General features: G+C 57.4%; 2 protein-coding genes across 3 annotated transcripts in view; one reads left to right on the top strand and one right to left on the bottom strand.

Annotated features, from left to right (window-relative positions):
• The window catches only part of ATP8B3 (ATPase phospholipid transporting 8B3), a 36,953-nt gene extending 25,390 nt beyond the window's left edge, over window positions 1-11,563 (top strand). Inside the window, exon 29 of the mRNA XM_061466755.1 lies at window positions 11,479-11,563. The gene's annotated coding sequence lies outside the window, so the exon portion shown is untranslated. The remainder of the gene's footprint in view (window positions 1-11,478) is intronic.
• On the bottom strand, window positions 1,757-22,756 carry ONECUT3 (one cut homeobox 3). Of its 2 annotated transcripts, none has more exons than XM_061466744.1 (2): window positions 21,689-22,756; window positions 1,757-2,613 (listed from the first exon to the last, which is right to left on the bottom strand). In XM_061466744.1, exons 1-2 carry the CDS (start codon window positions 22,716-22,718, stop codon window positions 2,321-2,323), a joined length of 1,323 nt encoding a protein of 440 aa, XP_061322728.1. In that variant the 5' UTR covers window positions 22,719-22,756; the 3' UTR covers window positions 1,757-2,320. The 2 variants fall into 2 exon arrangements, with proteins under 2 accessions (XP_061322728.1, XP_061322727.1); XM_061466743.1 differs by lacking the exon at window positions 1,757-2,613 and adding an exon at window positions 17,627-18,024.
• Between the last annotated feature and the right edge of the window lie 1,556 nt (window positions 22,757-24,312).

Raw genomic sequence — 24,312 nt, 5'->3', positions numbered from 1 at the left:
GATGAGATTCGCTTTTTTGGGTTGTGGTTGGCAAAATACGCTGCGGCACCTGCCCCTTCCCGCTCCTTCCCTCTCTCCATCCCTCTCTTCCCAGCAATAAACTGGTTTAGTTTGGTGTCCAGTCTGACACCCCCAACCCCACCACCGCTCACCTACCCCAGGAGCTCTTTGTTTAAAGACATCCCCTAAACCCACTGGTGACCGTGGCCGGTCAGGGCTTCATGTGCAGGGGTTTTCCTTTCTCTCTTTTATTCTTATTGTCATTTCTTTCCTATATATATATATTCCTTTTCGGTTTTTTTTTGGGGGGGGGTGGTTTTGGGGTTGTTTTTTTTTCTTTTTGGTGAACATATCCATTTCTTTTTTCTTTCTCCTTTTACCCTTCTTTTCAACAAGGTGCCTTCCTGTTCCACAACTGATTGCTCTCAAAGCAAAGTGAATCTAAGAAACCATAGCACTAGAACACAGATGGTACTATTTTACCCGCATAAATTCAGTAGTGTCCCCTTTGGTTTTTGGTTGACGGTTGGTTTTTTGGAGGATTCTCTCTTTTCCCCCAAGTGGTGGGGGGGGAAGGAGGGGACCTCGCCTCCCTCTCCATCCCCAAGCCTCTCCAGGCTCTTCCCTGTCCCCTTTGGACCTCCTGCTCCTCCTGAGGACAGCCCAGGCTGGCAGGGAGCTGGCAGGGTGGCCGGGCCGAGGGCTGATTGTAAGGGTTTGGCCTCGTGATTGCTTTTTTATATGGCACAAGTCACCATCGAGAGCTCGGAGGAAACGACCGTTTTGAAGCTTAGTACCATTGCTCCAGAAATTCCCGTTTTAAGGCAGGTTGTAAATTGGCACAAACGAAAAAGAAAAACAGCAACAAAAAACTGGCGTCTTTTTTTTGGTTGAGTTGCCGGTCTTGGCGTTGAGTTGGTTGTGGTTTCTGTTGGTAATTCCTCTCTTTTGGGGTTGGGGGGGGGGGGGTATTTTCTCCCTTTTCAATCTCATCGGGGAAGTTTTCCCCCTTCTCACACCCAGGGATGGATCTCACCACCAGATCCCCGGGATTTTTCTTTTCCCACCGTCCACCGACACCGGTTCTTCCCAAGGAGGGGGATGTTTTGTGGTTGGGTTTTTTGGTTTTGCGATTTCTTTGGTAACAACAGTGATGAAAAGGGGGGATGGGAGGGGGCAATAAGTGTTTGTTGAGGGGTGGATGGTGCAAGACACAAAGCCAACAGATCTGCTTTGTCTGTGTCCATTCCTCAACCGAAAAGTGAACCAGAAATCCAGTGGTGAATGCGGAGCCAGTCACCAGGAAAGATCAGATCCTTCGCTCCAAGTCTCTCCTCCCGTCTCCTTTCAAACAATTATAATCTTTAAATACCCGATTTCTGTAGCTAAAATGTGCTTCTTTGACCTGCTTGAGCGCCAGGCGACGCAGTGCAGCCGCGGTCCCCTCTGGCCGTGGCGCCGGGGGATGCTCGGGTGCATGGAGGCGGGTGGCCACGGCAAAGAGTCTCCTTTGCCGTGGAGTTCCTCTGGCAGGGATCCGGGGATGGGTGCTCTCGTGGGTCAGGGTGCATGTGTGCATGGGGGGTGGGTAGGTGTGGGTGCTCTTGGGGGTGTCCAAGGGGAGGGTTGGAGGAAGATGCCCATGGAGGAGACTGGGGCTACAGGAATGCCCTCAACCAGGCTTTCAAACCCTTCAAGGGTGAGGAATGCAAGGGAGTGTGCCAATGGCAAGGAGGGTCAGGCTCATGGGGGGAGCATCTTCCCTTCACGTTCCCCTGTGAACCAAGGGGGAATCCGCCTTGGTTCAGCGGGGTTGTGCCAGAGCCCAGCCCCATGACTCCACTTCTTGTATCTCCCCCACCTTTACCCCTCCACCATAGGAGCCATAAGGGCGGCTGTGGCACAGGTTGAGGTTTGGGTAGGGTCAGGACATGTCCCTCTCCCCAGCGACCCTGGTGGGTAGGTGAAGACAAGGTTTCGTGGCCCTCGAGCACCAGGGATGCATCCAAACAGCACCTCGCCCTCTCCCTCCATCCCAAGTCATTTCTTGTTCCACACAGGTTTCCTCCGAGCCCTCCCAGGTATGGAGCTGATGTGGTGGCAAACCCTGTCCTTGCTCCATGAGCTGGGAGGACATGGCAGCAGGATGTGGCACGAGGCCGATGTCCAGGGGTGATGCCTGGCTGAGGGTTTGGGAGGCTGATGGACCTGCAGCATCCAAAAGCACCCACCCTGGTTGGCTCGGGACATGCGTGTGAGTCTGGGGTTGGCTTTGTCATGAGGAGGATGTCCAAGAAGGGGCAGGGAGGGCTGGGGGACATCATGCTTTGGAGAAAGTGCTTGTAGAAGAAGAGGGGACTCCAGGGTTGGCGCCTGGCTCCTCCTGCCAGCGGTTCATACACCGCCGGCGGGCATTCATGAAGAAGTTGCTGACGGTGTTGAGCTCCAAGCCCAGCTGCTGCGAGATGGTCATCTGCATCTCCTTGGATGGGCGCTTGTTCTCCTTGAAGATGGCGATCAGGGTGCGGCGCTGGAGGTCCGTGAAGACCAGCCGCTGCTTCTTGGGCTGCAGGCTCCTGTCTTTCTGCTGCTCTTGCTCTTTGCGTTTGCAAGCTAGATGTTCAAAAGAGAGAATAGGGCCATTAATTGGTGCTCACCACCCTGGCCCGCTTGCAGGTTGCTTGGCTGCCTCGCAAAATCCAGGCCCTTCCCTCCAGTAAACCTGCTGGCTTGCTGCCCACAAGTCCCTAGGCTGCCTCCCTCCTCTTCCTCCCTGTGCCTCCTGAGTGTCTGCTGAGACGGGACAACAGCCTCTTGCAACATGACTATGAGGAAAGCTTGGGTGAAGCCCATCACCTCTTCAGATGCCCAGGGAAAGTCTCAACATCTCCAGCTGACCCTGGGACTAGAGACTGAGGTAACTCCTTGGGCTGGCAGCCTGACTATGGGGACCTGCTCCATTCCTAAACTTTGGGGGTCATCCATCGGCTTTCCTCATTTCCTCATCACCTCTGTGGATCTCACCGGAGGACTCGGGGAAGTGGTGTCTCTTGGCCATCACATCCAGCTGCCAGCTTGGAAATACAGGAACATTATTCAAAGGCCAGTCTGCAGCCAACGTGTCCCACAGCAGACAGCCTGGAAGGAGTGTTTGTGGTTCTACCTGCTCTGGGAAGGAGTTTTCCTGCTTCCAAAGGCTGGAGAACACCTGAAGTACCAGGAAATCCAGTCTCCCCTGTGTGCCTTTGCTGCCAGATCCTTTGGCACATGTGTCAGGTTGAGCCAGCACTAAATCAGACCTTCCCTACAGGTTTGGCTTGAACCAAAGGTCAGGACAAAGGTGCTGCCACATGGGGATGGGCTGCATAGAGGGAGGAAAGGCCCCCTGACACCATCATGCACCGCGCAGGGGATGGAGAGAGGTGATTATTCACCTCTTCTTATATATGGGGATTTTAACTGCAGGAATATCAAGAGCTGGTGGTGAAAGTGGTGAGAAAAGGTGCCCTTTGCTAGGATATTTTTCTATACAATGATATAACAAGTGAGTTTGTGCAGTGCTGGTCTACACTCAAAGCAGGGCTGACTGCATCAGGGTGCTCAGGGACTTGTCCAGACACGTGCAGGCACTGCAGGAGTGTAAGATGCCCGTGGGAAAGGCAGGGCATGGGTCTGGCCCTCCAAGGCTGGGGACAGATGGAAAGCTCAAGAAAGAGTGAGTAAACCAGGGGCTAAAGACTTCCCAAGGCAAGTCCCGCTCTTGGCCCGAACAAGCAGCAGTTTTCAGCCTTTGGGGTTTCTTGGTTAGGATCTTCCAAGGGATTTTGCTGGGAGGGCACAGGTCCTTCAAGATGTTGGCTGTTGGAACCTTGCTGGATGACAGAGTTCAACTTGCTTCTCGCAGGTACTTCCAGGAGCCTCTTCGACCTGGTGCGCAGACCTTGGAGGGGCCAGAGGCCAAGGCTGGAAGCTGATGCCACAGCGATGGGATGGCATCTTGGGTCCGCACAACAGGTATTCCCCTCAGGCTAACTACCTTCCTGCTACACGGATGCACCTCCTCGGCCAGGCTGAGTAAAAGGGTAGGCATCCGTGTAGCTTAGGAGTAACAGGAGGACGTTTGAAGTGATCTCTTCCTCACTAGAGAACAAGCGAGGTCTTCTTCAGCTGGCCTGCCCTACAAGTCCCCTTTACAACCCTCTGAACTAACAGGGAAGGATGATATCCACCCCTTCCACCCAAAGCTGGGGACATCTAGAGTTCAGTGAAACACATCATTTATCCTGTACATTTAGCCTGGTTTCCCCAGCTGCTGGGGTCGGTCCCTGCCCCATCGCCAGGCAGGTGGTGGAAACCATCAGTTCTGGTCCCACTGGGGCAGGGGAAAAAGGAGGCACCAAGCAAGCAACCACACTCAGAATCAGTCTCCTTGGTAAAGATGGTTGGTGGAGAGCCTTCCCCTCCCCTTCTCCCCCCTCGGGCAGGTTTGGCTGCAAACCATCATCCTTAGGGACAAAGGACAGTCTGAGCCCTGGTTGTGCCGGGGGGACCCTGTCCCAGGGGTACCGTACTCAAACAGCCAGCAGAGAATGGGTTAGTGGAAACCTACCCTATGACCATCAGATGCTTGCAAAAAGAACAAACAAAAAGAAGGCTTTATAGAAAATTCGACTTTTTTTTTTTTCCAGACATGAATTAAAAAAAAATAGACACCCCCACCCCCCCCCCCCCAACACCCCCCAAACCAAGCAACAAGCAGAAAGTCCACACACACACACACACACACACAGAGCACGTGCACATTCGGAGCAGCACAGCTTCACCCACCCACCGCGCGCCCTCCCAGGATCCCCTCAGCATCCCCCCCGGCATGCTCGACTCCAGCCCCGTGCTGGTGGCACAGCTGGGATCTCATGTCCATGGTGGGCACCTCGCCCGCTCCCTGTGAGCACGGCTGTTGCTCTGCAGGGATGGCACTTATCTGTGTCTACCATGTACACACCAAGCACGTACACACGTGTGCAGGTAGCTGTAAACACATCCACCCCTCCGTGAAGCCACTGGGATCCACGTTGTCCTCTTGCTCTCCTGTTGGCACCCATTGCCACCAGCAGTGCTGCACAGCCAGCCTGACCCCCAGATTCCACCTTTTCAACCCCACATTCCCTCCCCTTTGCTCTATTTTTAGGAGTAATTATCCCAAACCAGTCTCCCATTAAGAACTCGAAGCTCCAAGGCAAACACTAACCATCAGGGTGCTGCTCTGTACAACCGCGAGCCAGCGCTAAAACCGAGCGTTGCTTCACCAGAGGTGACACCCTGCTCCACAACCCCCCTATTCATTCCCCCCTCACTTTGGACCTGGAATGCCGCCGCCGGCCTCAATCCCACATTTCCTGGGCTCGTTTGTTTATTTATTAATTCCTTTTTCTGCTGACGCAGCCCAACACCCCTCTTCCCCACTTCAATCTAATTACAGCTCCGCACAACAGGGATCGATAGTGACGCTGCTCAGATCTATTTACGACGACCATCAACCCCCCCTAAGGAGGATCTTGTTCCCACTCCCCATCCCCCGGGCGCTGCTTTCCCATTGGGTCTGTCCCTGTGTCCCCACAAACGGTGGGAGCTGGGGACAAGGGGCGGCCAGGGGCATGGCTCTGACTCCCCCCCCACCCCAGCTCAGGGTAAGGTAAGGGGCTCCCTTTGTGTTTCAAACTCCCTGTTTTCCAAATGTTAAGATCCAAAGGGCTCGTCTTTGGCTTAGTGCTCTTCTTCACTCTCATCTTCCCAGGGGCTCCGAGGGGATGGGGACACGCTTCAGGCCACTTCCACCCCTGCCTCTGCGTTATCCCCCCACACACACCCAGCAAACGCCCAAGCCACGGGGTTTATTCAGTGGGAGAGATGGATTGGGGCTCCCATGGGCAGGACGTTTGCTCTGTCGGCCACTAAGGGGTTGTGCTCCCCCACGATGGGAGGTCTTGCTCTCCTCTCTCCATCTGTCCCCAACTCAATCCACAACGCCTGCACCCCTGAGACCTCCACCGCTCAAACCCGGCTTGGCCGACCAGTGCAGAAGTGTCCAGGAGGGAATGCCACGGTGGGATGGGATGAGTGCACAGAGCCCCTGGCTTCCACACACCAGGCACGCAGCATTTCATCCCCAAGGGAGCTGACCTGCCTGCGGAACAGCCACGGGGAGCGAAGATAAGGGGGGCAAAAGCAGGAGGAAAGACCTCTGGAAGCAGAGGCATCCCACCCGCTTTTCCTGGAGGATTTCTGCCGAGGGTTTCTGCCTCCCTGGACACTTATGTCAGAGGGAGAGCGTTTTCCTTGACTTAACCTTGACAGCTCAAAGCAAAATATCTCCCAAATCATTTCTAAAGGGACATAATAGAGACAATTAAATGGCCGCTCTTCAGAAGCTGCGATTATGCCTCGCAGCGTGAACTCCGCGGAGCATTTAACTAATACCTGATGGCTTCGCAGGCTTCTGCAGCCTGCCAGACCCGGGGTTCTCTATTATACCCGCAAACCTCTGTTTTCTCAGCCCCAGCGTGCTCTCCCTCTCCATTCACTTGCAATACAACCTGTAATTTTCTGCCCACTTTGCTTAAGTGCTGGTGATTTGTTGAAATCACAAAAGACAGCCAGGGGCTTTCAGAGCCAGTGCTGGCTGTAAGCAAGGTTAGGGGGAACAAAAACCCACCGGCTTTTCTCTTTTTCTCCCTGTCAAATCAGCTCACCACGGTGCAAGGGGACGGAGGAGCGTTTAGGGGCTCAGAGTGAAGTGGAGGAAGGGATGGGAGAGAGGGTACGTGGACGTGGTTGGCCAGGTTGGTACAGGCTTCTCTGGTGCAGTGGTAGGATGGGCTCTTTTCACTGGTGAGCACTGGGTGGGAAATGGCCCTGAGCAAAGCTGGCTTCTCCCCATGCCTTCAAGAGGGGTCTAGCCCCTGGGCTGCCTCAGTTTCCCCCTCTCCTCGAAGAGGCAGAGGGATGTGAACCGCTGTCACAGAGAAGGGGAGGCTGTGTCCAGGGTTGTGCAATGGCTGTTACTGGTTCACACCCTGGCGCAGTATTCTGGCAGGTTTGGGGAGCTCCACCTCTGAGCAAACTGGGATGAGTCCAGCGCCTCCCGCAGCAGAGCAGGGTCTGATCCTGAGTTGAATTAACCTCATGGCAGCCGCTTCCCCAGATCTGGAACAGGGTCAGGACCAGAGATCAGGGGGCTTCGTCTGCAAACCAGAAATCCTTTGGTCCACAGCAGGGCCAATGGGATGCTCAGAGCTGGGATAATTTAGAAACTGAGAGACATTTGTTTGACTGCTCTACGTTGGAGGAAAAGAGCCCAAAGAGTTTTGTCACAAAGAGGCATCTCCAGCAGAAATTCAGGTCTTCTCCAGCTGGGAAGGCTCAGTGCTGTCAGGAGAACCCCCGGAACACAATGCAGGAAGAAAGAGCTCACAAATCAACACCAAACTTTCTTTTTGCCTTTTTTTTAAACCCCATTTGATTCCAAAACCTAACAAATGCAGAGGCAAAGCGGATATAAACAGGGTCAACCATACAACCACCGGGCAGAGCCAGCACTGCACTGCCCATCCCTGCAAACGCCACCCTGGAAGGCTGCAATGCTGTGATCCCCCAGGCTTCAGCAAAGAGCCCCCAACCTTCTGGGCTCCAAAACCTGTGGGCATTTTGAGCACTGTGGTCCCGAAGCATCGGCCAACTTTGAACCACACCAAAGCAGAAACTGCCTCTCACTAACGCTCAGAGGCCATCCCGAGCCCAAGAGATGCAGTTAGGGGCTGTGATGTGGCTGCAGAGCTGCAACCTCAAAGTCCTGCTGGGTCAGAGTGACACGGTCTGCCCCACACATGTCCCTGTGCCACATGGCCCTGCCTCAGTGGGGTCAGGCTTCCCCACTGGTGTCCCTGCATCCCGAGGCGCGGGGAGAGCCCCTGCTCATTGGTATGCAGCCAGTGCGCTGCAGGGTGAGCCGCTTCCCCGAGCCCAGCAAATGAAATCTTCCTCGGAACGCTGCAAATGAGGAGATGAGATGAGACAAAGCGCTCACCTCTGCGATGCTGGGTGCTATTTTCCTCCCCTTGTAAAGGGTTTCAGTGAGTTGTTCCAGGGAGCTGCTTGGGTGAACCCGGATGGGGCTGCGAGGAGCCACCAGCCACCTGCATCAACCTCCCCAGCCCATTCCCCAGCAACGCAGGGGCTGTCAGGGCAGCGCAGGTTGGCAGGCGGAGGAAGGACTGGAAATGAAAGCAGAAGTCTTTGTTCCTCCACTCGGTTGACAACGGTTGTTCCCTAGAAGGAGGGGGTCAGCTGGAGGAGACCAGCAGAGCCACCCAAACCTGCAGCAAAGCAGCCGATGCCCGCCCCAGGGGATGCCTCTTTTTCCCTCTCCTGCACTTCTCAAGGTCTGGATTTTCATGGCATGGCATTTTCAGCTTTCCCAGTGCTGAAGCAGATGAGCCGCTCTGGTCCAAGGGTGGGTGAAGGGACACAGAGAAGCTGTGGTGGCTGCAGGTGTGCTTAGCTCCATCCATCCCCACCTGCCCTATGTTTACTCCTGTCCTTTCCAGGTAAGCTGCTACCAGAGGCAGCTGCACCAGCCCCCTCTCACGGACACAGACACAAACCATTTCAGATGGATTAAAAACGTGGGTTCGTTGTTAAAAGCATTTCCTCTCTGCAGAAGTTCGACTTTACGCTTGCTTTGCCAAGAGACCTTCCTAAACGGAGACCCGGTGCCCCGCTCTGCTCTCCCAGCACTGGGGTGAACCAAGCTCAGCTCCCAGCTCTGCCATCACATCTGCTGGCAAAGTCACCTCCCAGAGCTGCCCCATTTCTTCCCTTTCTAGGCCTTTTTCCGGACCAGGGTCAGCTGCTCCTTATTGTCCCAGCGGAGATCACTGCCAGCATAGCCCCGGACCAGCCCAGCTGCCTGGTGTGAGGCAGGGCCGGCAGATGCGCCCTGGGAGTCCTGCCGGCTGCTCCGCTCTCCTCGCTGTTCTCCTGAGTCATCCTCACTTAGTGTGACGAGGGCAAATTGGTGCTAATGAAGTGCTGGAGTCAGGCAGCGGCAGGCAGGAGGCAGCAGCGCCGCGAGGGATGGCAGCAGCAGGGGAAGGCTGCGGCAGGGGGCAGCTGGAAACCCTCCCAAGCCCTGAAAGAAGTTTTCCTTGGGGACATCAACGCTTGCTTCTGCTCAGCTGTGGCACAGGAGCCTCAGCGCTTGCCAGATCTGGTGGGGAAAAGGCACTTTGAGGTTCAGTTTGTGCCACAGGGACAGGGAGAACCAAGTCACGCCGGGCAAAACCCCACGGCTGCGGATCCGGTGCAGTCCACCCCTGCCCTTGCTCCTTCACACAGGAAAGGAGAAGCAAGGATCTGCCTTTGGCATCGGGCACATCACTAAGGGATTCTCATCAGCTCGTTCCTGTGGGGCTCCTCCTGCCAAGCTCCCGCCGCCTCCAGCAGCTCCCAGATCCAAGTGGGAGCGATGCACAAACTCAGCAATCGATGGCACGTATTTCATCGGGGCACTTGTTGCTCCCAAGCTGCTCTCGGCAGAGGGATGGTGCTCAGAGAGGGCCCAGAGCCGTTAGCAGCCCAGGAACACTTGCTGGAGAGAGGGGAGAGGAATAAAGGGGCAAACCAACAGCTCTCTGCCTTCCTGATTACACCTGGCCTGGGCTGGATTCACTGCGTGTGCAATGGGAAGCTCCTTTAGGTGTTCCTGCTCTGCGGTGCAGGAAGATGAGCCAGCAATCCTCCAGGCTGGGGGGGGGGGGGGTCCAGGTTTGGACCCTCTGAAGGCCACTGGGAAGCCCAAGCAGGGACACTGCTGGTTTGGGGTACCCCTTAGCTCTGCTCCAGCAGCCGGGAGCTCCCAGCTCCGAGCCGTTCCCCAGCCGAAGGTGCTGGTGCTGGTGCTCCCAAGGGGTTTTCAGCCCAATGGGGTCCGAGAGCATCCCCATTCCCAGGTATCCGTACCCGGCACAAGGCTGGGTCAGGCCGTGGTCACCACGCACCGAGGAGGGCTCACGGTGCCCAAGGAGCCAGGGGCTGCTCGGGGTGGGGGTGACCCCGCGGGGCTCAGCCCAGCACCAGGCCCGAGCTGACACCGAACTCCCTTCACCCTGCCCCCGGGCTGGGCCGGGAGGGCGGCGGGGGCCGAGGTGGAGCGGAGGGACCCGGACCCCGACACCCGCTGAGGTCCAACGCACCCCATTGCTGCCGCCATCTTGGAGCGCCCATCGCGCCCCTCTCCCCCCCCACCCGCAGGTACCATGGGCCCTCCCCGCCGCGCTGGCGCCCCCCTGCGGTGGACGGGCTCATTGCCCGGCCCGCCCCCCCCCCCGCTGCACAGGGCAATGGGCCGTTCCCATCTCCCCGCACAACATGGGGCGTGCGGGGACGGAGCGGTCCAACCGAGTCCCGGGGGGGGACGGACGGTGAGGGGCCATCCGCGGAGCTGCCCCACGGCTGCCCCCACTGTCACCCCATGCAGTGTCCTATCACCGCCCCATCACTGCCCCACACACTGCCCCATCACCACCCCACAAACAACCCCGTGGTTGCCACACCATCACCATGTAGTGTCCCATCGCTGCACAATGACTGCCCCATTCCTCCCCCGTGGCTGCCCCACCGTGATCCCATGTAGTGCCCCATCACTGCTCCATCACCATCCAACCGCTGCCCGATATACAACCCCACTGCTGCCCCACAGACCACCATCACCCCCGTCCTGGCCAAGTCCTCCCCAGTACCTGCTGCCCTCGGGGCGGCTCAGTCGGTCGCCCCACACGTGTGGGGCTGACACACTGCAGCCGGCGCTAAGCCAGTGGCTCTTAATACACCACTCCAGCGTTATTAGTTGAGCTCCCAAGGCATTTCCCGCAGTAATTGCACTGATCTGCCAGGGATTACACGCTGCCGCTGTAACGATGGATGATGTTTTAATTCCAGCCGGGCCCCTCGGGGAGGGCAGGGCAGGGACCGAGACCCCCGCGCACCAGGACAGGATAGATGGGCCTGGATGGATGCTCCTGTGAGGGGCTTTGGGATGAGAAGCAGTCAGAAACCTGAACCCCATTGGGTGACCAATGGGCAGGGGACACCAGCGATCCTGGCTGGCTGCGGCTCAGCATCCCCCTGGGGCTGCAGAGCAGCCGGGAATGCTCCTGAGTGGCTGGGGAGGACCCTTCCCAGCTCCCAAATCAGTGCTGTTGGGGGGGAATGACAAGCCCTGGCTCTGTCTGCCCCTGGATCCCGCTCTCTGCTCATGTCTGACTGTCCTGCAAGGAGGGAAGCTCCTTCCCTGCAGGATACCTGGAGAGGGGCTTTGGACAAGGGCCTGTAGGGACAGGCCAAGGGGAATGGCTTGAACCTGCCAGAGGGGAGACTGAGATGAGCTCTTAGGCAGAAGCTCTTCCCTGGGAGGGTGCTGAGGCGCTGGCACAGGGTGCCCAGAGAAGCTGTGGCTGCCCCATCCCTGGCAGTGCTCAAGGCCAGGTTGGACACAGGGGCTTGGAGCAAGCTGCTCCAGTGGAAGGGGTCCCTGCCCGTGCCACTGAAGGAGCTTTAAGGTCCCTTCAACCCAACCCAGGCTGGGGTTCTGTGATTCCTCCCACCTGAGCACAGCGAGGAAACATCCCCCTCGCCAACGCTACCTTTAAAAATGACCCCCACGCAGAGCTGTTCCTTCTGGTAAAACAGCAATTAATCACGGCAAGTATAGGATGGATTTGTAATCAGCTCCCCGCCTCCCGCTGCCCCCACTTCACAGCCCTGGGTATTTTTCCTACCCCCGCCCCTCCCCGCTGTGGGGCTGGGGCCAGCGGAGCCATTGATCCTACCCAGTCGATTTTATTGAAACTCCCACGAGTGGCTTTAGCTGCGTGTTGGATATTGCTGGCACATCAGTTTGATGGCTACGTGACCGGCGGGGAGCTCGCGGGCAGGGTTGCAGGCAGGGGGGGTGAAGGGGACGGGGCTGTGGGAGCCGGGGTTTAATCCCCATGGGGCTGGGTTGGTCCCTGGGTTGGGAGCTGCCGGTCCCAGGGGCTTCTGCACGAAGGTGGGAGAGTGAAATGTAAGGGCACGGCTGGGGACCTTGGGGGGGGGGGGGAGAAAAAAGGTGGAAAAGAAAGAAAAGAGAAAGGAGAAAGAAAAAAGGAGAAAAAAGAGAGAAGAAAATGAGAAAGAAAATAAGAAAGAGGGAAGAGAACAAGGAAAAGAGAAAAGAAGGGGAAAGGTAAAAAGAGAAAATTAAGAGGCAAAGGGAAGACAGAAGAAGATGGAAGATGAGAGAAGCGAGAGAAGATTAAGAGGAGGAGGAAAATGAAAAGAAGGAAAAAATGAAAAGACAGAATACAAAAGAAAAAAAAAAGAGAAAGAAAGGGAAAAGGAAAAATAAAAGGAAAAAGGAAAAATAAGAGGAAAAAGGAAAAGAGAAAGAAAAAAGTTGGAGCTCACCGGAACAAAATCATCATCCAGAGAAAGTATAAACCCTCCATAAACATCACTGGAAAAGCTCCTGAGGCCAAGGGGGGAGGACATCTGGGCACCCCGACTCACCCCATGTCCTCCCGAGAGTCCTTTTCCCAGAGGAGATGATGGTGCTGCTATGGCACCCCCAGGCTGAAGATCCCTTCTGCATCGGCCCTGATGCTCCTCCATCCCCAAGCACCCGCCAGTGGGGCAACTGCCTCATGACGGTGCCAAAAAGCAAAGCAAATAAGCAATGTGGGTTTTTAGTTTGAGGTGTGGAAGCAGAGGAAGGGCTGGGAATGGTCTCTTTGGAGCTCAAAAGGGCTGGTTTAGTTTTGGGGAGATGCTATCCAATTTCCTCCAGGAAAAGCAAGCTGGTTTGAAACCATTGTTGTTTTGAATAAATGCCCTGATTTGGAAGAATCGTCTTTAAATTCCTTTATTTTAATCTTGGTGTGGAAAGTACCTGATGATAGCCTTGCTCTTCACCGCATTTTTGCCTCATTTCTGACCCATCGGAACCAAAACGGGCTGCAATGCAGACACACGTGCAAGCACCCACCTCACCACGCAACACATGAAACGCACATGAAATCGAGCCCTAAATCAAGCATGGTCCCACTTCTGGCTGCCTCTGTGTGTGGGGGGAGTGCTTTTGGGGGGTCCAGTTGGAGCATTGCCATAGAGGAGCTCCCGCTGGGAATATCAGGGTAGAGGTTTGCTGCCTTCTGTGTGAGAAATGGCATCAAAATCCCAACGCTTGTTCCCAGAAAGAGAACTAAAGGTGGGCGTTAAGCCATAGATCCGTTTCCAGAGGCCTCTTGTTAAAGCCTTGGGTCCCCCTAAGTGACTCCAAAGCCTGGCAGTGCGGTGCCACCATCCCAGCCTCCCTCTTCCTCCTCACCCCCTGTGTGTTGGGAGGCAGACAGGGAAGGGGCTGCCCCACCACGGGAGGGCTTTGGAACCACAGCATCAACCCCATCATATTTATTCAGTCATCCCATTTGAGCCAAACTGGGTCTAATGCCGGTCCACCCACCAAGCAACCACTGAGCAAGCCCCATTGGAGATCCATCCCCCATTCCGGGCTGTGATTTATGTGGCGTGATGCAGGTCCAGGGCAAAAATAAAGAGTAGGGCCAGATCTGTGGAGTAATTCCAAGGATGGGATGCTGCATGCAGGCACCGGTGTCATTGCTACGCGCTGCTGCACTCCCCAGCCCTGCGACAGGGTCTCCGATGCTCGGCGGTGGAAGCGGCCTTTGCTGGCGGCTGAGCAGAGCCGTTGATGTCTCTGTCAGCCCCTGATGCTATCACCCATCAGCAGCTCCCAATACATTTGCAATTTTATCCCTAATGGAGAGAGTTTGCTCATTACCTGCTCTTTATCGGTAGCAGGACTCCCACAAAGGGGCATCCCTCTCTGGAGCTCGTCTTCCAGCTTAAAGGTTTGGCCTTTTATGTTGGCACCACTGAGTTCCTTGGCTTCAATAACCCAGCATTGAGCTGTTGAGGCCACACATCACGGTGGGGGATCCTTGGGGGAGACCATCACCTTTGCAGCCCTTTGAGGACTGCTTCGGCACGAGCTGTATCCCTTGGGTTTGCTCCACTTTGGGTTCTTATAGGCCCCCTGACAGCCAAACCTGAGGCACCGGGTTCCGGCCGTGCCCTCCCAGCATTCCCTAATCCTGCCAGACCTCAATATTTAGGGCTCCCTGGATTCATGCCAGAAGCGGGAGACATCAGTTCTCCTTTGGACCTTGGTAGGAGACCATCAGCCCCCTGCTCCTCTTGCTGCCTCCTCCTGCAGAGCCTTGGGCTCAACAGAGCTGGGTCAGTTACCGCTGCCTGTGCCAGCAGCAGCAGAAAAAGCTGCAGTTTGCCTTTCTTTCATCTGTTTTTTTGTCACGATGTTGGGGTTTTCCTCCTTGCTGTGCACAGAGATGACGGTCGGTCCCAGCATCACACAACCTGCTCTCCCCACAGCAGGCTCCTGCATGGGGATTTTCTGGCTCCTTCTCCCAAGCTAGGCAGAGCCAAGCCACCCCTACCCTGCCAGGGGTGATGAGGTTGCTCAGACCCCAAAGGGATCACTCCTGCTTGGTGGTTTGTATACAGGCAATTGCAGAGATACAGAACCAAGGCATGGCGACAAGTCCAGGTCTCCCGCTGAGGACATTGGCCAGCGGTGGTGGCATCTGCCCTTCCCCAGATTAGAGGCCAGGCAGCAAATTAACCCCCCCAGCTCCCCAGACTCAGCTCACAGCAACACCAAGTCCTCCAGCATAAAGGAAACAGGGCACGGTCCGGTTGGAGCAACAAGGTCCTGCAGTGCAGAGCTCGGAGGCAAAACCCCAGCAATGAGATGGAGAAGGAAAGGACCATCACTGATCCCAAACAAGGGGGGGAAAGCCGGTACCCGCAGTGGGATGGGGCCAGGAAATACGAGCATCCTCTCCACAGCACTGTCCATCTCAGCCCACCACCTCTACCCACATCCCACCCTTTGTGAGTGCATGTGGGTGTACATGGGTGCACCCATCCTTGCTATGTGGCACCTCCAGCCCTGCATTTGCCCCGGCAAAGCGTTGCCATCTCCATGCCTTAACTTTACCTCCTGCAAAACACCTTGAATCCCATTGAATCCCTTTTAAATAATTTCTGGACCTCCTTACCTTGCCCCCCCCCCCCCCCCCCAGAAACCAACAGTACTTAGAGCGATGGTACATATCCCCGACAGAATAGATATATATATGTTAAGACAGAGTTATTAAGGTCGTTCTTGAAACTATCCATGCAAATATGTCTTGATTTCAATATTAGGTTTTCATTTTTTAAATGCCCTGGTCCCTTTTTCTGGCACCAGAGAATCCAGGTTGCCTTTTTTGTTCACTGTCTTTTAACAACCCTAAATGTTTTAAAAGCCCATCATCTGCTTTGCTTGCTGGAGATGGCCTTAAATCATTTGAGGTATTAACAAGACTTTTGATTTTCTGTTCCATCAGCAAAATCTTGCCACTTGATGGCCACGGTCCTGCACAGAGCCAGTAAGAAATGCACTCAGCTGCCAAAAAACGGCTGCCGGCTGCTCGCCAGCCCCGGCCCATACCCACATGGCTCCCACTGCACCCATCCAGAATCGCTTTTGGCTGAGGATGAAGGCAATTTTTGGCTTCAACTTCCCTTTTTGGTCAATTTTCCAAAGCAGGGGCTGAGCCCAGCCCCTCTGCTCTGCTGCTGGTGCTGTGCGGGAGCAGGGCGCATCCCGGGTTGGTTGGACGCATCCCAGGTTGATGAGACACATCCCAGGTTAATTGAAGTCTCAGCTTGATGCTGAGCCATGGCATTTGTGCAGCTCAGCTCCAAAAAAAGGAAGCTGGGGTAGAGCTGCACCATTTTGTGGATGTGGGGTGAAGGATCAAAGCCACCTAAAGGCTCCATCCATACTCAGGGTGCTGGGCTCCCTCTGTTCAAGCCTTCCCAAGAAACCTCAGGAAATCAGGCAGCAAGGAAGAAAACTCTTCCCCCATCCAACAAGGTGCTTATGCTGGGAGGTGACGGGTCCAGCTTCTGCTGAGAACAGGGAGGCAGCAATTCCTGCAGGAAACACAGCCCATCCTATGGCAGCAGCATCCCAAGCTGCACCCCAAAGTGTGGAGCCAGAGCTCTCCGAGTCCCCACCAAGCTGCAAAGCCCCAGCCAGCCTTCTGAGCCGTGGTTTGGTTTAAATAAAATGGACTTTTCCTTCTTATTTTGGTGTTGCTTTTGCGTTGCCACACTGCCACAAGCCCCGAATGTGGGCTTTGCGCGAGGAGCCCCATGCACCCGGGAGGATTCCATAAGGGATTTCCAGCTCCTCTGCACCCAGGCAATGCTGAAGGGATGCTGGGGAAGGTGAGGAGCTGTGCCCAGGGCAGGGTGGGATATTCCCAGGGCAGGAAAACAGGCACCTGGGCCCTGCCTCTGGTCTTCTCCTGCCTTCACCATCCCACCCTTTCCTCCGCTTTGGCAGACCCGGGGTTTAGCCACAGTGCTGGCATTCACTCTGCGGCACCAGGGCAGAAAGCCCTGCGATGGGAGCATGGGCAGAGCCTCCCCTGTGGTCACTCCTGGGGGTCGGCTGTCCTCTCTGGCTCCCCGGCCCTGCAACCGCATCTGAGCAGAATGAGAAAATATTGGATTTGTTTTCTGAAAGGGGAAAAAAAAAAAAAAAAAAAAGAAAAGAAATCCAATATTCTGTCTGCGATCCCAGACTCCGTGCCTGGTTATGGCAGGAAAATGCTGTAAATCTCCCCTTTCCCCACCAGCGGCGGAAGAAAGACTGATTTTCGTTTAATATTCCTTATTTTCTCTCTTGGTTTAAGGCCCCATCGTTTTGCTCTGCAATCTCTTTGTTGACCAGGGCTTAACCTGCTCTCCCGGCTCTCCCGACCCCAGGAAGTCGCCTCGCACACCCCTCCCAGCAGCTCCCAGGCAGCGGCAATGAGATTTTAATAGATGTATTTTCAAATTAGTTCTGGCCTTTCAAGACTTATCAGTTAAATGAGGTTTTTCAAATTGATTCAAAGGTCACTCTGAGAGTTTTTCTCTTCTCTGTTATCTCTCCCTTATGGTTTCAGTGGCGATTGACAGGACAGAGAAAGAGAAAAACATCACCTCCATGTTGCACACCCAGAAATGAAAAAAAAAAAGGGGGGGGGGGGGATCAAAAAAAACAACAAAAACCCACCCAAAATATGCACCCAAAACTGAGGCGGTGGCACAAAAGCACCCGGCTTCAGCTGGGGACGATGAGTGGGGGGGTGGAGAGATTGGGGGAACCCCATAGGCACGGGTGGTTGTACCCGGTGAAGAAGGGAGGTTGTTTCCTCCTGGGAGGGGAGGGGGAAACCCTGATTTAATATTTAACCGACGGAGGTTTATTGGCCCCTTCTGACGCGCAGATTAGGAGCAAACACACACGAAAACACAGCCGCGGGCGGAGCGAGGCGGCCCCGTGCGCTGATAAGGGCGCGGAGAGGGTGCGGGGTGCGGAGCGGGGCGGATGCAGGCTGCGGGATGCGAGGCAAGCTCCAGGCGGGCGGGTTGGCGGCGGCGGGCGAAGTTGCTTGTTTTTAACGTGCTAAAACGGTAAAATAACAGAAATAGTTCGGATTTGATGAATTTGAGAACACCAAAATCCAGCGGGGAAAAGGGGGGGGTTTCTCTCCGTTCTCGCTCGGTTTCTTCGTGTTCTCCTGAACGGACACTTCGCCCCACCGGGACATCCGGACTCTCGTTTTCCCCCGTTTGACTGCGGCGAAATAATCCGCTCCCTATCCCACAAACTCCCCCGTGCGCCCCGCGACGGGAGCGGATCGAAAGCGGCGAAAACATCCCCGATATCCCGACTCTCCCCCTGGCACAGACCGCGGCCGGTGCCAGGGGCCGGGGTCGAGCGGAGCCGCCCCGGTGCCCTCCGGTGGGAGCCGCCGTCGTTGGGCGAAAGTCGTTTGAAAGAGGCTGAAATGGAAACAAAACTCGTGGCAAAAAGAATACCTCTCTATGTATTTACCGCTTTTTACGCGGGGCGATCTTGTCCCTAATTGTGGCTTTTCGATGTGCTAGTTCGGGGTATTCATTAGCGGCCTTAATTGCCAAAGCTCTCGGGCATTTGCCGCGGCCCAGCCCCGCGATCGTTCTCGCTGTTTCAGGGTGGTTGGGTTTTTAAAACAACGACGGCTCGTGCTGCGGCGGCGAATTGCTCGGGAGAGAAGGCCCTGGGAGGAGAGAGAAAAGAAAGGAAAAGAAACGAAAAGAGAAGAAAAGAAAAGGAAACAAAAGGAAAAGAAAGGGAAAGGAAAAGAGAAAAAAAGAAAAGAAAAGAAAAGAAAAGAAAAGAAAAGAAAAGAAAAGAAAAAGAAAAGAAAAGAAAAGAAAAGAAAAGAAAAGAAAAGAGAAAAGAGAAAAACAGTGAGACAGAAAGACAGAAGGAAAGGAAAGGAAAGGAAAGGAAAGGAAAGGAAAGGAAAGGAAAGGAAAGGAAAGGAAAGGAAAGGAAAGGAAAGGAAAGGAAAGGAAAGGAAAGGAAAGGAAAGGAAAGGAAAGGAAATAAAGCACTGAGGAAAAAAGTTAAACACGAAAAGAAAACAAAAAACAGAAGAAAGAAGGAAAAAAATACAAAAAGAGGCAGCCAAAAACGGGAGAACTGAAGCAAAAAGAAAAATTGAGATGAGGGAGGGAAAAATAAAACGCAAACGCAAGAGAAGGAAAGAGCGGGCTCGGGGAGATCCCTCCCGGCCTCCCTGGGGCGCCGGGCGCGGCCGGTCCGAGCAGAACCAGCCCCCTGGGAGGAAAACACGCGTGGCCGGGGCAGCCGAGAGCTCACCCGGGTTAAGAGCGAAGGAAGGCGGAGAGCGGGAGCCGCTGTGTCGGGAACGGGGCACAACGGTGTTGTCGCCCACCCGAGGAATAATCACGAGGGAATTGCCCAGCCTTGAGTGTCGGAAGAAATCCGTGGCGGGGAGGGGGTATCCACTGGCGGGGGGGGTCTGGCAGTGTGGGAGAGCCCCCACCGACACGCGTGGTGGGCTGGACACGCGGGTATGGGAGAGCAGGAGCCCACCCGCTCCAAGCATCATCCCCCGGGGGCCTTTTTCTCCCCCAGGACGCCGAGGGACCGGGGTAGCGGGGGGGTCACGAAGTTTGTAAAGCTGCATCTGGAACGATAGGGGGGTGATGCGGCCATGACAGCGGGTCGCGGAGATGGATGGCCCGAGGGGACGGGGACGGGCACCGCCAGCTGTTGCCCAGATGTTTCCTCGTGGGACTTCCCGTTTTGCCGAGCCCCGAGGGGCGAGAGGAGCCGCAGGCCCACGGCTGGATAATTAATGGTTCATCTGCGAACGGAGTGGTGGGAGGGGGGATCGGGATTGGGAAGAGGAGAAAAGCGGGAATTGCCATTTATAGGGCCCCGATGTGTTTATTGATCTATGGTTTACTGTCTCGGACTAATACATCAGATGGACTCCTGCAGCCGGGAGGGATCGGGACCAGGACTAGGATTAGGGCTAGGGCTAGGGCTAGAACCATCCTCGCCCTGGCCGTGCCCTGCGTCTAACACTCGTTTTATTCCTTGCACTGGGAAGGGAAAAATCCCGACCAGCAGGACAAGGGTCCCTTGCCTGGTGGCCGGGGGATCGCAGCCCTCCGGGCCTCTCCAGTTCCACCCCTCCCCAAACGCTTGGCAGCCCGAAAGGACGAACAGGCTCGACCGGCGGCACAAGGGGGTTCGGGTTCGGGGGGATTCGCCTGCATCCATCGCTGAGACCTGGCACGGCTCCCCCCTAGCGCAACCCCCTCCCACCGAACCCCACTTCTCCGGGTTCAGCCTGCCCCACGCCCGGGCCCTGGCGGAAGAGACGGCGGGAGGAGCGAAACGAAAGCGGGGCCCAGCGGGGCCGGGAACAAAGCGGCCGGGCCGGGGGAGGCCGAGGCAGCTCCTCCCGGCCGGTGTCCGGGCCCGGCAGATCCCCTGCAGCGACAGCGGCCCGGTTTCAACCGGCGGGGCGGGGGGGAACTTGGATTGGGGTGGGTTTTGTTGTGGTTTTGGGTTTAGTTTATTTCCTCTCTTTGCAGGAAGCAGAGAAGCCAACCCTGTCCCCAGGAAATCTGGGGGGGTCATTTCCATAGCTCATCCCTCCGAGGCGTCCCCGGGGCCGAGGGAAACTTGGCGCTGGGGAATCAAAACCATTTTGAAGAGAACAAACCTCGGTCGGCGTCGCCGGGAGGAGCGGAGCGATGGCAGCAGGGACCGAGCCCGAGCAGGGCAGGGCCCTCTCTGACCCCCCCCCCCCCAGGCCGGCTCCGCGTTTTTATTATCACCATCATGGTTATTATATCAAATTTTGGCGAGGCAGAAGCCACCACCCGCTGCTCAATTAGCCCGAACAACGGGGGCATTAAACGGCCGATCGCGGCAGTGTTTAAATCTTTATTTACCAGAACCTTGTAAAGCCAGGAACAATTTGCATTCTATTAACTGCTTTTCAATAGGGCATCGACTGGAACTAAAAGATGCCACTACCCTGCCCTAATTAAAGAGCAACTGAATTACACTAAATACATATGAACGCTGTTCTCCTCCATAAATAACGGCGGGCTCCTCGCCGTGCCGGGCGGGCCGGACACTGCTCGGATGCGTTAAAAAGAACAATAAAATAGATATAAACGCGTGGTTTATATCCCACGGGCACCACAGGGGCTGCGCGGAGGAGCCAGGGGAAGGACGGGTCGGGCCGGCTGCGGGGACCGGGGTTGCGGGTAAGGCCGGGCACTGGCCCCCCTCTCCGCTCTTGTCCCCGCGACCCCTGCTCACCCCCCTTAGCCACAGAGCACCCAAGCAGAAAAACCGCTTTCCTCCAGCAAACCCGCGGCCCAGCGCCGGGCTGAGGCCGAATTTGCCCCGCCGGGAGCGGCGGCAGGGAACGGCCGTGCCGCCGCGCTGCGCTCCGCACCCGCGGTGCTGCGGGACCCCCGCTGCCGCCTCCCCTCCGGCTGGGAACCGGGGTCAAGGAGCGGGATTCGCTCCCTCATCCCGACGGCAGCCGGAGCCGCGGAGGTAGCAGAGAGCAGCTCTGGCGCTGCCGCCTCTCCCCAGCGATTCCCGGCCCTGCCGCCCGTCCCTCGGCGTCACCGACCGGGCAGCGCGGGCACGGTCCGGAGCTTCCCCGGAGCGAGGCTCCGGTACCGGGTAAGGAGCTCCACGAGCGGCCGCGGTGTCGCGGCTCAGCCCGGACCCGTGGGCCGGGAGCTCTCCGGGGCTCACGGGGGACAAGGAGCCGGCACCGAGCGAATAAGCACCGACGAGGCTGGAAGCAGCCGAAGGGGGGGCCGGAGCACCGACAGGCTGCCGCCTCCCTGGATCCCCCATCTCCTGCCGGCAGGAGCAGGCCCGGGGAGGGTCGGCTCGCCTGAAGCATTATTCACCTTGAATATAATTCACTTTAAATACTATTTCCTCCCCTTTCTACTAAAGGCTTCAAATCGGTAACACCCGCCCCAACCTCAGGTTGCAATAGCATTCCAAGAGCGGGAGCTCCCCACGCGTGTCACCGACACCCCCGAACCCCCCCACCCAGAGGTGTGGGGTAGGCGGCCGTGGCCGCAGACCGCGCCGTGCCCTTACCGGCCAGCCTGAGCGCCGACATCCTCTGAAATTCCGGCTCCTGCAACCATTTCCACATCCTCCGGAAAGTCTCCCGGCCTGACTTGAGCTTACTCCAGGGCTTGGGGTTCCGCAGCAGGTCCGAGAGGGTCCCCTGGGAGCGGCACAAGATCCTCTGCGCGAAGATCGCCTGCGGGATGCTGTAGCGCTTCAGCTCGGCCGTGATCCTCTGAGCCACCTCCTTGGTGTTGATCTCCTCCACCTGCCCGGAGCCGCCGGGCTGGGAGCCGGTGGCCGAGGCCTGCCGCTCCCTCTCGCCCAGGAGGGCCCCTCCGGGCTGGCCGTGCGGGTGGCCGTGCGGGTGCATCCCGTTGAGCGGTGGCATCATGGCCGAGCTGGGCGCCGCCAGCCCCCGCGCCAAGTGCTCCTCGCCCCGGGACAGCATCGCGGCGTGAGAGTCGAAGCCGTTGGGCGAGAGCATCTTCTCGTTGGGCAAGTGTCCCCCGGGGCCGTAGGGAGCCAGCGGCTGCTGGGCATTGTGCAGGCTGCCCAGGCCGTTGGGCAGCGGCGAGAGGGGCTGCCCCATGGCGGGCATGTCCTTGGGGTAGTGGCTGTAGAGGTTGCCCATGGAGGCCAGGCTCCGCTCGTCGCGCATGAGGGTGAAGCTGCCGCTCACGTTGCCGGCCAAGCGCTGGTGCGGGTGGTGATGGTGGTGGTGGTGGTGCGGGTGGTGGAACTTCTCCGAGACGGTGGAGATGGGCGGCAGGTGCTGCAGGGGAGTCAGCGTGGTGTAGGTGCTGCTCAGGCTCATGCCGGAGGGCGACTCGCAGGACATGCTCATGGCGGGGTGCAGCGGGGCGGCCAGGCTGTGCTCGGCGCGGTAGTCACCCCCCTCCAGGATGGAGGCCATGCCCGAGACCATGGCTGGCCGGCCGTGCGGTACCAGGTTGCGGTGCGAGCCCTGCCGCCCGTGCGCCGGGCTCAGCAGCTCTGCGGGTTGCGAGTGCGGGACGCCGTGCAGGCTGCCCAGGTTCTCCATCGCCAGCTCCATGGTGGCCGCCGGGCTCTGCCGCTGCCTCTCCCGCTCGCTTGCTGCCTTCCTCCCACAACCCCCCCCCGCCGCCTCCTCCTCCTCCTCCTCCTCCTCCACCGCCGCCGCGTTTCCCCCCCCCCCCCCCGTTCCTCGCTCCCGGATTAATTCAGACTCCGCTCTCGGGGATCGATCTCCCGCGCCCCGCGGTCAGGCCAGCATCGTGCGCCGGGCCCGCCCGCCCCAGCCCGGCTCGGAGCGCTGCGGAGCGGGGCGCGGGGCGCGGTGCGGGAGCTCGGAGCGGCTGCAGCGCGCCTCGGCCACCGGCTCCCGGCAGCCTCGCTCTGGGCCGCGGCGTGACGTCAGCACCGCCCCGCCCCCCCCCTCCCCCCCCCCCCCCCCGAACCGAGTGTGTTCCCCCCCCCCCCCCCCAGCATCTCCCGGTGAGACCGGGGGGGGGGGCACGGGACGGGCGGGGGCAGCCGGCGGGGTCCGGAGCACGGCGGGACCGCCCCGAGCCCTGACCCCCTCCCGGTGACCCCCCCCGCCCCCGGTGACCCCCTCTTACCAGGTGCTCCCCCACACACACACAGCGAGGTGACCCCCGCACCCCCCGGTGCGCATCTGGCGGCTGTGCCCACCTTGCCCCGCACATCTGGCTGAGCCCCCCCCCGGTGGGTCTGTGCCCAGGCCCCAGCACCCCCTGAGCCCCCTCCGATCCCTCCCAAGGGCCGGGCTGCCCTCGCTCACCCCAAACACCCCCCGTGCTTCCCCACTCGTGTCCCCTGGGTCAGCACCCGGAGGGCATTGCTGACGTTCCCTGGCAGTGGAAGGGAACGGGAGGGGTCAGAGGGGGGCTTTAGCACGAGGAGGGGGGCGACAGGGACACGCGTGGGGCAGCATAAGGTGCTGTGCTGCAGGGCCCTGGGCAGAGATAGTGGGGAATGGAAAAATTAAAGAGGGAAAGGGAAAAGAGAAAGAGAAAATGTAAATGGAAAGGGAAAGGGAAGGGGAAAGGCTAATGGAAATGAAAGGGAAATGGGAAAGGGATACTGGAAATGGGAAAGGGAAGGGGAAAGGGAAAGAGGAAAGAGGAAAGGCGAAATGGTAATGGAATGAAAAGGAAAGGAAAACGAAAGGGAAAGGGAAAATGGAAATGCAAAGGGAAAATGGAAATGCAAAGGGAAGGGGGAAAAGTAAAGGTGAAAGGAAAGTGGAAATGGAAGGGGAAAGGGGAGGGCAAAAGGATGGAGAAAAGGAATAAGAAAGGGAAAGGAAAAGGAAAAGGAAAGGGAAAAGGAGAAAGGGGAAAGGAAAGGGAAAGCGAAAAGACAGAAGGAAAGGAAAAGGGAAAGGGGAAAGAGAAAGGGAAAGGGAAAGTAAGGCAGATGGGATGAAGAGGCCACTCGAGCCGGGCCCAAGCCCGGCCGGGCCGGGCCTTCATGCTTCCCAGGGACTTTTCCGGCCGCTCCCGGTCCCGTCGCCCCGAACCGGGCTCCCCCCGACCCCGAACGCCTGCGGGAAGCTGCTCCGGCATTTCCCGGCCTGCTCCGTGCCCCAGGCCGGGCCGCTCCGGTTTCCCAAGCTTTATTGAAAACCGAAGAGATGAAAACGA

The sequence above is a fragment of the Pezoporus flaviventris genome, unplaced genomic scaffold, assembly GCF_033815535.1.
Source record: "Pezoporus flaviventris isolate CSIRO_AGI_PZ_B2104156 unplaced genomic scaffold, CSIRO_AGI_Pfla_v1 ptg000043l, whole genome shotgun sequence".
Lineage (NCBI taxonomy): Eukaryota > Metazoa > Chordata > Aves > Psittaciformes > Psittacidae > Pezoporus > Pezoporus flaviventris.
This window is presented reverse-complemented; position numbering and strand designations above follow the sequence as displayed.